The 14,948-nt window shown below is 36.4% G+C and overlaps 1 protein-coding gene across 2 annotated transcripts in view; it reads left to right on the top strand.

The window, feature by feature from the left end:
* Positions 1–14,948, top strand: part of ROCK2 (Rho associated coiled-coil containing protein kinase 2) — a 104,937-nt gene that overhangs the window by 77,234 nt on the left and 12,755 nt on the right. Inside the window, exons 17-31 of one of the 2 annotated variants that reach the window (XM_059842881.1) lie at positions 89–248; positions 913–1,073; positions 1,470–1,654; positions 2,835–2,904; positions 4,224–4,327; positions 4,464–4,650; positions 4,980–5,073; positions 5,189–5,283; positions 5,945–6,124; positions 6,344–6,512; positions 9,536–9,606; positions 10,576–10,664; positions 11,401–11,479; positions 11,682–11,943; positions 12,569–12,782. In XM_059842881.1, the coding sequence (XP_059698864.1) occupies positions 89–248; positions 913–1,073; positions 1,470–1,654; positions 2,835–2,904; positions 4,224–4,327; positions 4,464–4,650; positions 4,980–5,073; positions 5,189–5,283; positions 5,945–6,124; positions 6,344–6,512; positions 9,536–9,606; positions 10,576–10,664; positions 11,401–11,479; positions 11,682–11,943; positions 12,569–12,782 (2,120 nt within the window). Of the gene's footprint in view, positions 1–88; positions 249–912; positions 1,074–1,469; positions 1,655–2,834; positions 2,905–4,223; positions 4,328–4,463; positions 4,651–4,979; positions 5,074–5,188; positions 5,284–5,944; positions 6,125–6,343; positions 6,513–6,891; positions 9,052–9,535; positions 9,607–10,575; positions 10,665–11,400; positions 11,480–11,681; positions 11,944–12,568; positions 12,783–14,948 lie in introns of those variants that run through there. The other variant, XM_059842882.1, reaches the window with a different exon arrangement.

The raw sequence follows: 14,948 nt of genomic DNA, 5'->3' as shown, positions 1-14,948 counted from the left end.
TGCAAGCAGCACATTACTGTTTTTCAAAATTCTGCCACTAACCTGGTGTATTTAATGTTTTATTTCAATGTTATTTTTTCTTTAACAGGAAAAGAGCAACATGGAAATAGATATGACATATAAATTTAAAGTTATGCAGCAGAACCTTGAACAAGAAGAAGCTGAACATAAAGCCACAAAAGCACGATTAGCAGACAAAAATAAGATCTATGAGTCTATAGAGGAAGCAAAATCTGAAGCCATGAAAGGTATGGATTTGACATCACAGTTGGACTTAGGTGTGAATTGTACAAAGTAGATAATATTTCACTGTGCATATTCTGGTGTATCTCATACAACTGAAGTATCTTGAAGGGAAGGATAACTGCCAAAAAAAATCCAGAAGATAGCTCTTACTTTTGAATTAAATGCTTGTGTTTATTGCAGCTAATTAAAAAGCTACCTACAGATCCTGTCCTTCCAATTGCAGAGCATTCACAAAAAATTTCAGCATGCAGATCTTCAAAAGAAGCAAGAATGATTCAGTAATAATGGCTGAGTCACTTGGCATATGAGGTTCCCAAACAGCTTCAGCTCTTTGATTTTATATTATCACAGTCAGAGCACAGTAGATTTAAATGTTTTATTTTTAAAATTCCACCCATCTTGTTCATCTCAGAGGTGTTACAGATAAACTGGAAGTTATCTACAAGCTCAAAAGTAGGAAATAGCTCTGTCAGAAATGCTTGAAAAAGCATCCTCTGGGCATATATTTACTGTGAAAGTTTTAATTAATCACTTCCAAGTAGTCTTTCTGTTCAGTTTTAAAAGGAAAAACATGTGGCTCATTGTTACTACAGGGTAGACATCCTCTTCCCTTTGGCCTCCAAAAGCTGCTGTTTACACTTCACTGATGTCACTTTTACTTCACAGAAATGGAAAAGAAACTTCTGGAAGAGAGAGCCTTAAAGCAGAAAGTAGAAAATCGGCTGTTGGAAGCTGAGAAGCAGCGCTCCATGTTAGACTGCGATCTCAAACAATCGCAGCAGAAGATAAACGAGCTCCTTCGGCAGAAGGATATACTGAGTGAAGATGTAAGGAGCACTGACAAAAGGAGTCTTGAGTCAAACCTTGGTTTCAATGTCCTTGTATTTTTCCTGTTATAGCTGTATTTAGGAATATTTGTGAATGAAAATGGCAACAAAGTTTTCCTTCTCTGCCTTTGAAACTTTGAAAAGTCTACTTCATGGAGTGTGGTGTCATTTTCTGATATATTTCAGCATTATTCATGTTAAAAGGTTTGTCCTCTATAATGGTAAATGCTGTGAGATTGACATGGAAAAACTAGGTAATCTAATGTGCGCTAATGCTTTTATTCAGGAAGCAGCTTTGATTTACCAGGAGATGTAAAGGAAGTCAATTAGAGACTGTTTAAATGTTGTTTTCCTGTGTAGATCTGTAAAATTCACAGGTTTTTGCTTCTTTTTCAGGTAAAAAACTTGACATTAAAAATAGAACAAGAAACACAAAAGCGCTGTCTCACTCAAAATGACCTCAAGATGCAAACACAGCAGGTCAACACCTTGAGAATGTCAGAGAAGCAGTTAAAACAGGAGAATAACCACCTTCAGGAAATCAAATTAAGTCTGGAAAAACAAAACAATGAACTCCGCAAGTATGCAAGTTGCTCTATATGTTTTAGTCATGTTACTGATTTGAAATATTTTTGGAACAAAAGCTGGGAGCAAAATTAATTTTAAAAAAATTACTGCAAAGAATATGCTATGCTACAGTGCAAAACTTAATTGTTCTTTAAAATAATTTACAGTGACTGTAATTGTGACTTGCCCTAGTGATTCATCAATGTATAGGTTTGTATTAAAAGATGTTTGTAATCCTGAAAATCTTAGAAAACACCGTTTAAATATGAGTCTGAAAACTTCAGAGAAACACTTATTTAACTGAAGGTCTACGTACTTTATTTTAATGATGTAGGACTTCGGTGAAGAGGAAAGTTACTGCAATTATTACTCTAGGAAGTTATTACTGGAATTATTAGTCTAGAGTTGGAAATGAATACTGCTGCAGAGCTGCAAAGCATAACCATTGGAAGTACCTAGTACTACAGATAACACATCTGTTGGACCTTCAGATAGGAGTTCTTCAAGGTTTTACAAGTAGTATTTGCGCCTGATAGGAAGTAAGGAAAGAAATAATTGTTTTTGTTTACATAAAGAACTTTCTTATGAATGAAAAGACCAGATTACCACACGTGTCAGATGAATCTCAATCTTAGCTCCTTTTATGACTTTGCATGTTTTGTCTCCCTGTGCTTTGGTTTTCTGTCAGCAAGATGCAGTTAGTCATGTAGAAGGTGGCCATAATGTGGGAGACTGGCAGAAGTCTTTTTTGCTACATTTCTGTTGTTATGGAACTGATTATTGTTTAAATAACAGATGAATTCAAGAAAATATGCATGTGAAGGAATACAGACGTTCACACACCGTGCTCTAGCAAACAAGAGACCCAAAACAACCAGTCAGATCAGTGACATTTTACATGGAAATAAGATTCTGTTGGTGGCTGTTTATTTTTATCAGTGTCTCTTACCAGTTAAACTTTGTGATGCTGTTGTAGTTAGTGTGTTAGCAGTATTAAACTGACTTGTTATTAGTGCAGTATTCTCAGCTGTACAAGTGAAAAAGAGAGCTGGTACCCAGAGGAAGCTTCAGGTTTAATAGCTGATGATACTTAGGTCAAGAAATTGCTGAAGATCTCAAGAATGTGAATGCTGTCTTTTCTGTTTACTGCTTTGGAATATCTTCATATCTCTGAAGCATGTTCTTCCTTTCTAGGGAACGTCAAGATGCAGATGGACAAATGAAAGAGCTTCAAGACCAGCTTGAAGCTGAGCAGTATTTCTCAGTATGTTTTATGCTGCTTTATTTTTATATTAATCTGTTTAGCGAGTACGTTAGCTTTTCTTTGTCCCCCTCAGCCATCAGACATTTCACATCTGTAACCCAAAGCAACTTGTTTTTCTTGTGCCTGTCTCCAGTGTAGTCTGCTGCCTTGATCTTGATCACTGAGCAGCACAAAAGAGCTCATGTTGAGAAATGTCACAGCTTTGTAGGGGAGTTCAGAGGGAGGAGTCAAGCAGCTCATTTTTCCACAGTGTGAATCATCTCGTGCATGTTTCAAGCCTTTTCCATGCTGTATGGTAGAGAATAGTTGTATTCTCATGTGATGTGACAATACATGTGCATCTACAGCTCAGAAGGAAATTTTGCATTACAACCAAACTTGGTAGTGATCTGGTGGGAGTTTGTAATTTATTGTGGCACGGTACACCAGAGCATACTTAAAAAATCATTACTGGCATGTGGAGGTCAATTTTTATTAACAGTGCATAGCCAGTCACACTGCATGAGGTGCCAAAAGACTTGTTTCAATATTAATGAAAAATTAAGATTTCCTTGTGGATTTAGGTCAGTGAGGAGGAGGCCTGCCTAAAGTTCTATAGATGAAAATGTTACACATATTAAAGGAAAGAAAGAGAGAATTGAGGTCAGTTGACTGCTGTAGATGGGCCAGAGAGACAATCTGTCTTGAAATCCCTGCAGTAAGTACACTTAGAGTCATCTGTCACTTGACTTGTACTCAGTCATTTGAATGGACAGAGCAATATAATGTTTCTTTCACTTTCTTCAGAGTTCTAAATTTATATTGATTCCATGAAATTTTGCATTTCAAATTATTTTCTAATTGGTTTTCCCTTATTCCTGTATTTCTTTTTGTTCTTTAACTGTCATATTGGTTTTATGGATTTGTGTGATTAGAATCTAAACTCCACATGCCTAATTACATGAGACAGAAATTTAAAATAAAAGAGAAAAAGAAATTTATTATATTCTCTGCTTCTGATACTTCTGATTTTGTACAAAATAGTGATTTTCACATTTAGAGTATCTTTAGCAGTATGTATAAAACAAACAACAAAAATGTAAATCATATTCCTACCCATTCACAAATATACAAATTAAAAAAGGAAAGACAACAAAGTAAAATAACCAAAGCACATTTTTGAGTGATGATGACGTTTAGATAAGTTTCAAGAAGGCATTGCACAAGTATACTCTAATTAGTGTGATTAAGGAACTGCGTACCATGTAAACTTGTATAAATTTTGTGGACCTTCAAGAGTATAGAAATCACATAATTTTCTTTCCAACTTTAAATTCTAGACTCTCTATAAGACACAAGTTCGAGAACTTAAAGAAGAATGTGAGGAAAAGACCAAAATTTGTAAAGAAATACAGCAAAAGATACAAGAGTTACAGGATGAGAGGTAGGTTTTGCTAGTTGGACTACTAATACATAAAAGATCAGGATGGCTTTTTGTTGTTTTCTTTCCTCCCCTCCCTACCCTTCCCATTTTAAAGTTAAATGTATATATATATATAATTATATGCAATAATTTGCAGAGATTCCTTGGCTGCTCAGCTAGAGATTACTTTGACAAAAGCAGATTCAGAACAACTTGCCCGTTCCATTGCTGAAGAGCAGTACTCTGATTTGGAAAAAGAGAAGATTATGAAAGAGCTGGAGATTAAAGAGATGATGGCGAGGCATAAACAGGAACTTACTGAGAAAGATGCCACCATAGCCTCAGTGAGTTACATGATCTGTAATTTTGGTAGAGGTTGTACGTGAGCTTTATTTGCAGTTTGAGTGATCCATTGCTCTTTAGCAAATTTAGAGATATACAAGTATATCTAATGTTTTAAAAATATTTATTTCTTATGATTGAAATTCAAGAATCTCTTACTGTGTTTCTTCCATGCATTTTTCTGACCATTCTTTCTTCAGTGCCCCTACCCCTCTTACAGCTAGTCCTCTTATCCTTATCTTGGTCTCACTCTGCAGCATTTTCTTTCTTGTAATGCTGCTTTGTTTGCCAAATGAGTTTTGTTACATGGTCATATGTCTTTTTTTTTCAGTTGGAGGAAGCAAATAGGACACTAACTAGTGATGTGGCTAACCTTGCTAATGAGAAAGAAGAACTAAACAATAAACTGAAGGAAGCACAAGAACGTACGTAATCTCTGAACCAAATGGGATTCAAATTGAAACTAGGTTTGTTCTTTAATAGTACTATATGCGTTTGTCATGAGTTTTCATAAATTTTCTTTTAATTACCTTGCTACAGAAATTACAAAGCTAAAAGAAGAAGAAGCAAATGTAGGAAATATTAAAGCACAGTTTGAGAAGCAGTTGTTGAATGAAAGAACATTAAAAACCCAGGTAAGCAAATACATTCAAATGCATGTAGACACAGTGTTCATGAATCAAATAATTTTTAATAAAATACTTTCCATTATAAACTATTGATGTATACCAGTATTGCTTTATTTGTGTTTCCTCTCAAAGAAAATATATTGGTGGTTTTTTCCTTCTTCTAAGTAGACTTTCAGTGTAGTGAAACTGGATCCTTATGATTCATAATAGATGAACTTCTAATCCAGATGTATTCCACCAGCAAAAGCCTTCGTTTTCATCAAATGATTTAATATGTTACTGGTTTCAGTCTTGATTTACATATCTCTACAAGTTCTATAAAGAAGTACATTTCTGATTTTAATCTAGATTGTTTTTTAGAACAAGTGGCATTTTAATACAAAGACATATTTTGGGTCTGTCTAGTGAAAATGGAAGGGATTATTTAAATGAGAGAAAGTGCTCACAGAGCTAATGCTTATTTTGAGTAAAAATGACATCATTACCTTTTTTTATGTTTTGTGTAATATGCTGAATCAAAGCAAGCTTGTAGTACTGGATTTAAGAGGTCTTAGTTTATTGGTAGAAGTGCCTGGTTAGAGATGGAGAGAAGATTTTATTTCTTCACATCTTAACTCTGTGTATTTATTAGTGTGGTTTATGTCACTTTTTTCTTTCCCATGGGAAGGCTGTGAATAAATTGGCTGAAATCATGAATCGGAAGGGTCCAGTAAAACGTGGAGCTGACACTGATGTACGGCGGAAGGAAAAGGAAAATAGGAAGCTGCATATGGAACTGAAGTCTGAACGAGAAAAGTTAACCCAGATGATGATCAAATACCAGAAGGAAATAAATGAAATGCAGGCAGTAAGATCCTTTTGTAAATATAAACATTGCAGTATTTTCTGTAATGTCTTACTATTGATATAGACTTTAATGTAGCATATCCAATCTCTTATTTCTGAATTTCCCCAACCAGAAGAAATACACAGAATGTATATTGAGATTGGCTACAAATTCTGCATAATTTTCTCTTGAGTAACCAAATATTGTGATAATAGGACATCTTGTGATTTATCCCTGCAGCAAATAGCAGAAGAGAGTCAGATACGGATTGAACTGCAGATGACTCTGGACAGCAAAGACAGTGACATTGAACAGCTTCGTTCCCAGCTGCAGTCACTGCACATTGGTCTGGACAACAGTAGCATAGGCAGTGGACCTGGAGAGGCTGAGGCAGATGATGGATTCCCTGGTATGTTAATTTTATTAATATTTCTGCATTAACTGGGTTTATACCAGTGTTTTTCCATAGAAACTGGAGTATTAAATTGATGGTCTGATGATTCTGTGATTCTCATCTTCATCTATTTCTACCATCTTACGATCCTTTGATAGTGATCACTTGCTCACCTGCTAACTAAATCTGTCTGTTGTAATACTTCACCGTATTTATTTAAAGAAATTTTTTTAAAATTCTGTTGTGCTCCATTAGAACTAAATATTTTTTCACTTTATTTTGGTGGTTACCTTACAATTATTGTATGTATGTGATAAAATGTAAAACTAATACTCTCTTAGAGATTCTATTTTGACTTCTTTTTTACTTTTCCTCCTTTATGCTTTATGTTTAGTCCATATCACTCAATCCCACACTATGGAATCCATGTCCTTTACCTATCAGCACTCTTCTACCTCTGTCAGTATTGCCACTAAGCCTTCCAGTTCTCGCATGCTTCTTGATTCCGATTCTGACTCAGAGGAAGAGCCTTTGTCTTGTTCCCACAGCCCTACAGAAGTTGATAGCACAGGTGACATCCCTGAGAACTGTTTGGTTTTGTTCTTATTGTGTTCTTCTTTGTTTCAGAACTAACACTATTAATACATAATGAAAGAAACATAAACCAAATCTGGCAGATAACACGCTGCAGCAGCAGTAAACATTGCCATCAAAGACATGAGAAAGTTTGCATGAACAAATAACTGGCCTGTTTTCTCTAAATGTTTGCAAATGCTTGCTAACAGTTACAAACCCACCATTTTTATTGAGGCATTGGATAAATGAGCCTTATGGCTTGTTTTCAAGATAGCCTCTACACAGTATCTGCAGCTCTTTGTATGACCCCAAGGTACTGGACACCAAATAGTCAAATCTTTGTGTTTAAGTGAAGTCTGGAAATATCTATCTCCTCACATCTAAACATGTATGATATTCTTGTAGAAGTTCATTGTCCTGAATATTACGTTGTTTCACCTTAAAAGTATATTATGTGTGATAAGGCCCTATTTTATAAATTCTATATTCATTTTATATTCATTTTTTATTTTTATTTCTATATTAATTTTTTATACACATACACCCTTTTAACAAAGCTTCTGTTTAGTGTTAATGTTAGGTGGGTTAGGCAGGTTTTTTATTGCATACAAATTTCTGTATTTCACGTGAGGTTCCTTTAAAGTGTGAATACCTTTCCACTGAAGGTAGATCCTCTTTTAGTGTTTTGACATTGCTTCATCAAACTAAAGTAAAGAATAATGCATTTCCTCTATTTTCCTCATTCTCTGGTTTTTGCTTTGAAGCTTCTAATGAAAGAAAACCTACATACATACATATTTTTTTCCTTGTTATCTGCTGTTCTGGTATGTGCATGGTTTTGCTTTGTTCTAAAGTAAAAATCATAGCTAAGATAGAATTTTTTGCTGACATAATTACAAAATATTTGAGGTAGGATAGTGTATTCTGTTGTTTCTTCCCTCCTAGTGTTTATAAGCATGTATTTTGAGAAGTTTGGAATATTCTGCCCTTTTTCTGATTTGTTAGTATTGATGAATGGACACCAGAAGTGAAGAAGTATAATGAGAAGCTCTCCATTTGTCTAATTTAATCTGTATTACAGGTTACAGAGAAAAATAGGAAAATCATATTTGAGGAAATAGGAGAAAAATGCATATTTTTTTGCTCTACTTCTGCTTCCTGGATATGGTGTAGACTATTTTTTTTGTTTCAACCTTATGCTTGCTACACTTTCTATGAGGTGTAGTTGAAAGGAACAATATAAGGTGGCAGGTATGAGGCAAAACAAATGTTACAGAACTGTTTCATTTACTTAATTTGTGTATTAAAATAGGTCTCAAGAACATTGCTTGCAGGGCAGTAAACATTGAAGACAGTGTGTATCTGTGTATCTTGCTTTAAGTCTCTCTAACACAAAAAGAATTCTATGAATATCTAGTAATTATTTGTTACACTGTTAAACATGGGCAGGAACCTGCAAATGCCCTCTGATGAGAAGAAAAATAGTTTTTGTAATTTTGGAGTATGTTTCTACTTATTCCATGGTTTTGTCTTTGTTAATACTTAACACTTCACTATTTTTGACTTTGGAGATTCCTCAGCAGAAGTCAAGGTTATCTGCTAGGGTAGGAAACTCATTAGAAAAATATCATTGCAATTAAGCACTTCCCCTTAATAAAACATAGGGGGAAGAAACACTTGTGTTACATGCAGCTACAAAAATAGGGTGGAAGGGTATGTGATCCTATGTATTACCAAGCACTGGGAAAGTGTGATCCTGTTGAGCTTTTGGTGACTACTGAAATGTGTGTGTCAAACAACAGCTGAGCTCTCAATACTCTTGATAAATCAAATCTGACATATGTGCCAGTGTAATATAAAATACTGCAAGTGTGTGAAAGGGCAGCTGAATTCAGGCAAGACCTAAGAGTTAGCCAAAAATTACTTATTTTGGATCAGAAAGCCTAGGAGATACCAGCAGAATTAGAGAAAAGAAAAATTTACAGACCAAAAAGTATGAATTAGAGTACTAAACTGACATTTTCCCCAGCATATGGGGTATATAGGTTATTTGTGGTGGTAATTTGCCTTTTCTTTGGTCTTGGATTGGATGTTGTGTGGTCTGTACTAATATCTTTAGGTGCTCTTGTAAAAGGTAACAGTCAATAGACATAAGGCTTTTAAGACATGAAAAAATTACTAAAGGGAATGTGTGTGCTATAATTGCAAGTTTGTTCTTTCCCTTCTTCCTACTACTTCTTTGTGATTGCATTGCTGGTTATTGGCTGTATTCAGTGGTGCATTATTTAATGTATTCCTGAACATTTTCCATGGTAAACTTCAAAAGATCTCATACTGTTAAATAGTTCATCTTCTCATGTTTGCTCTCTTGGTTTATTATTGATGTTCAATAACTTTAAAAATGTACAGAATTCTCAAAAATATTTTTTTTGTCTGTTCTTTAATACATACCTCTTTTTCAGAATCAAGATTGGAAGGTTGGCTATCAATGCCTGTTAGAAATAACACTAAAAAATTTGGATGGGTTAAAAAGGTAAGAAAACCAGATTTATTATTTTGTTTCATGTATAGGCTCAACTTTAAACTTACTGTAGGTTTTCAACACTTCAGTTTTTCTTTTGTGTGTTCTCTCCTTACTTTAATGTATAAAATCTGTTAACTGGTATAGCTACATCTGAGGCGAGCAGCTTAAGACAACTGCAATAATTTAAGACACCTCTTTGTATAGCCAGAGTTGAGAACAGTTGTTCATGATCTTCAAATGTTTATACATGCCATAAGCATTCCCAGCAGTATTACATAGGTGGAATTAGGCAGAGTCTGGAAACAGGTGCTCTTGACAATTTCTTTATTTAGGAGATAAAACTAAAACCTCCTCCTCCTCCTTGTGCAGCCTTCAATTGTTTACTGCTTCTCAGTAACCTCTTTGATGAGTCTTTGTCCAAAATGTAACATCCACATTTTCATACAAATTTCCTTACTGCTGCCCTACAGTTAATTCTAGGCAAAATTCTGGAAGTAGGACATCTTTTAGGTAATTAGCTTTTTAGTGAACATTGCTAGCTATTCTGGTAAGTATAATAGTGATCTTTTTAAATTTGATCCCTATTAGTTGTGCACATGTGAAATAGGCAGAGAATGACAGTTACTCTCTCTACCAGTCCAAGTGAAAATGAAATCAATAAAATAGAAAGGAAAAGCTTATATCCTACTTTCTTCCTGATCTTCATTTTTGATTCTTCATGGATATTTAAATATGTTTACAAATCACTTACTCTGATAATATAACTTGATTTATCAGGTAATCAGAATTTTGTTTGTTATGCAGTGAATTCCTTGACGTGGACTTAGTATACAGTACTACCACTGTCCACTTAGATACTATTTAATCAAATTGTAGAAAAATATTGCTACAACATATGTGATAGAAAATTGCTGTGACATATTTGACATCTGTGATGAGCTGAATTAAAACATGTTTTATCTTTTTGTCTCCTAACAGTATGTAATTGTAAGCAGCAAGAAGATCCTGTTCTATGACAGTGAACAAGATAAAGAGCAATCTAATCCCCATATGGTGTTGGATATAGAGTAAGTATTGCCATGTGTGTTTCCTTCTTCTGATCTGTAGGTGAACTCTGTTGGAAAGATCTGTGACCAAAGGGCTTTTTGAGGTCCATTCTGGGAGCACAACGTCACATGGGACACGACTTTTTTAATCTGAACTGTAGAGCTGGACCCACTGTGGTGCAGAGTGGGGTTTGCTGTAGGCACTGGTGCAGGAGGAGCAGTGTGGTGCTCAGACTGATCCAGAGAGCTGCACTGAGCCCTGGTGTAACTGAAGTGCCCCCACTAGGCTCAGCTAGACCTTCCTCACACACACTTGGGAGCAGAGCATGTAATGAAAACTGTAGCACAGAGGATAAAATTTTTAGTTTTCATGTATTTTCTCTTACAACGTGGCCTTCCAGGTAGGCTATATAGTTAATTTATTTTCTTTATAAATGCAGAATGTGGCTATTCAGCGCATGGGGACAGAATTGTGTTAGAAAGGTGCCAGCAGCCATTAAAGTCACATGATAATGGTTTCTCAGTGCTTCCACAAATGTAGCTGGATGCTTGTGATTTCTTTTTATTTAGAGTTTTTGGGAGTTCATGTGCAGGGTTGAAAGACAGGGCTTTACCAAGTGATTAGAAATCTGTACAAATTTGACAAATCTTTAATGGTTCTAAGCCTTAATGTGGTATGTTGTATCCTAACTTAATCTGTCATATTTGTCATTGTGGTAACATTAATTTTTGTCCTTATTGAAACAATTTCCTATAGCAAACTCTTCCATGTCCGACCAGTCACTCAGACTGATGTGTACAGAGCAGATTCCAAGGAAATTCCTAGGATATTCCAGGTATTCATTAATAAATTAATGTTTCTAGTGTAACAGACATGGCATTTCAGACATTGTCAAAAATACTGTCTAATGAAATATCTACAAAAAAATCATTGACAAATCATTCCTAGTGTACTTCTTCAATCTTTGTACTTAGATAATGACTGTGAATTTATATTTGCCATCTCAGAGAATTGAGATTATTTTGCTTTCATTCTAGATCCTATATGCTAATGAAGGAGAGAGCAAAAAGGAACAGGAATTTCCTGTGGAGCCCATGGGAGAGAAGTCAAATTACATATGTCACAAAGGACATGAGTTTATACCTACTCTTTATCACTTCCCAACCAATTGTGAAGCTTGCATGAAGCCCCTGTGGCACATGTTCAAACCTCCTCCTGCTCTGGAATGTCGCCGCTGCCATATCAAATGTCACAAAGATCACATGGATAAAAAGGAAGAGATTATAGCGCCTTGCAAAGGTAAATAGCAAGTATTTAAATATGCAGATAGTGCTGGAGTCACAAGGCATTCTAATAGATCAGAGGATTCTAGTAATGGTCCGACACCAACCGAACATAAAGGTTAATTTGTCTTTTGTTAGTACGTGGCCATCAGCCCCTTTCCGAGGATGTCTCCATGAGGGTCACTCTGCTGTGGGTTCATGGCACGTGGCTGTGGTGTGCATGTACCTGTTGTGTTGTCATCCTCATGCAGCAGAGCATGGTGGTTGTAAGGTGCTCACACTGTGTGTTGTGCTCTGCTGTGGGAAACAACAGTGCTATGGAAGGGGTTACATTTGGTGAAGGTTGTTCCTTATGACTCAACATTATATAATTTCTTAATATCAGTCACACCTCTTTGCATTACCCGTGTTTACTTTCACTTGAATGTGTATCTTCCACAGTACTAAGTTGTTACTCTCAAAATATAAGGAGGAAGCACTGTCAGCAGCCATGAAACCTACTGGTTTATTTTACTTTTGACCTCTCTGCTGACTTCTCTGCTTCGAGTATGAGAGTATCCTAATCTGACAGCTAATTTTTGATGTGGGGTCATGTTTAGAATAAAAATGATACTTATTTTTATTTTAAAATCTTATTACAGTGTACTATGATATTTCTACGGCGAAGAATCTACTACTGTTAGCTAATTCTACGGAAGAACAGCAAAAATGGGTGAGCCGACTGGTGAAAAAAATACCCAAGAAGCCTCCAGCACCAGACCCCTTTGCTCGATCTTCTCCCAGAACTTCCATGAAGGTACAGCCAAACCAGTCCATCAGACGACCAAGTCGACAGCTTCCTCCAAACAAACCAAGGTGACACAAGAGCTGCTATTTAATTTATTGTTCTAATGTTTTCCTACAATTGGTTTCAATTCCTTATTCAGGGTAGAAGGGCTCATGCTAATGTCTCATGATCCCTAAAAGAATAGTCAAATCAGATTCTTTCAATTGGGTAAAAACTGTCCATATAAAAATCATTAGTTTCCTGCTGGATCACTTCAAGGGAGCAGAATCCTATGTGCTGTGGAAGTTGATAGCATTCTACAGGTAGCATTTACATGATTGTGCAGGGCAGTTGCTGGCTTTTTTCCAGTTTGTTTTTTTCATCACCTGCAGTACTAGTTTATATTTGTTTCTGTCAGTTCCCAGTGCTGGCAGCCTGTGAAAAAGTTGGTCTCACTTATTTTGTTCATCGCAGTGTTCCAGTTTTGCAAAGGCTGAACATTTGTCCCCAGAGAGGTAATTGAGCAGTGCCTAGACAGGATTGCTGTCCTTTTTTCTGTGACCAGATTGGCACCAATATTTCAGGTGGCTGGGTGAGACCTGGGCTGGATGAGTGGTCAGAGTTACAATGGAGAATACAGGGAAGCACACTCTTGCTGTGATGCTGCTATTACCACAAAACATCCTTATGCTATGAAGCATAAGAATCTTAAACAGATACTGGTATTTTAATGGATGGACATGCATAGTGGAAGGACTTAGAGTAATTTAATTTCACTTCCCTCCCAACCTTCATACAGTCAAATTATGTTGATTTTATTTACATATTTTAGAGAGAATCAGACCTCATAATTTGGATTTTAAATTAATAGATTTATTATAATCATAAAGGAAAAAAACTTTTAAATCACTTTTTAGGGACCAAATATTGAAGAGTTTCTTTCTGCAAAAATAATCAAAATATCAGTGATAGAACTGAAAGCATGAATCAGGAAAACATTCATGACAATTTGGGGGACAAGTAGATTACTTCTGCACAGTTTACAGTCTAACTTATTGGTGTAACTCTGTTTCTTGCTGTTAACATATAAAGGTATATGATATTCTGATTTTTCTTTCAATAGCTATTCTTAGGTTTTCTGCAAATAGTTCTTTTCCTTTCAATACCCTTTTTTCAGTCTTCAACTTTGGTACAAAATGCTTTTATAGCATAGTATTTACCATTCTATACTGGTAGGAAAAGGAGGGGAATGAGCATTTTTGTATGTAAAGCATATAATTCTTCAATTTAAGTTTCCAAGTTAGCCTCACAAATGTACCTAACAGATGAAAAATGTAGTTCTGTGGGGTCATGTCACCTATTACCAGAATAATGCAGGTCTGTCAAACCAGTGGTAATTTGTATGGATTTAAACACCTTTAATTAGAAACCACATACTCATAAATAACTCTAATTGCTCTGGTAAATTTATATCTCAGTGTTATTTCTATGAGGCTCTTGTGCAAGGGCTTACCATATGAAATAAATAATTTTCCTTTATGAACTTTATGAAGAATGAAGATGTAGTTGCCAGTTCAATCTAAGGACTGAACAGTGGGCCTTGGCAGCCAGGTAGGCTCTGGGACTGCACCCAGAGGAGCACAGCTGGATGGCCAAGGGAAGAGATGATACCCCTCTGTTCACTCCATAGTCTGCAGCACAACACTGCCTCCACCTCTGAGCTAGACATAACACTAGGGAAGGACCAAGCAGAGGCCACCAGGATGGTCAGAGCAGATGCCTGAGGGAGCTGGGCTTGTTCACCCTGGAGGATGGACATGTCCAGGGGCTCCCCTAGCAGCCTGCCCCAGCCTCAGGGAAGGGCATCCAGGAGACAGAGCCAGGCTCATCAGTGCTGCATGGTGAGAAACAAGGGGCTCCCCTGAACCAGGAGACACTCCAGCTAGGAGTGAAGGAGCCAGGATAGAAGGAAAAACCAATGCAGAGAGGGAGGCCAGTGAGACTGCACAGGCTCCCTCCCTGGAGGCTCTCAACACCTGACAGGACAAGGCCTTGAGCATCCTGGGCTAGCTTTGTATCTGACCCTGCTTTGAGCAGGATGTTGGGCTAGAAACCTCCTGAGGTTCCTTCCAAGCTGCCTGATCCTAAAAAGGCTGTCCCTGCTAGGAATTTCACACAATGATGGTTTCTTCAAGGTTTTCATGGCTGTTTTTCTTACATGAGGATTTAAGAAAGGGCAAACCAGTTTTTCATAC

Source organism: Haemorhous mexicanus, chromosome 3 (assembly GCF_027477595.1).
Source record: "Haemorhous mexicanus isolate bHaeMex1 chromosome 3, bHaeMex1.pri, whole genome shotgun sequence".
Classification (NCBI taxonomy): Eukaryota; Metazoa; Chordata; class Aves; order Passeriformes; family Fringillidae; genus Haemorhous; species Haemorhous mexicanus.
This window is presented reverse-complemented; position numbering and strand designations above follow the sequence as displayed.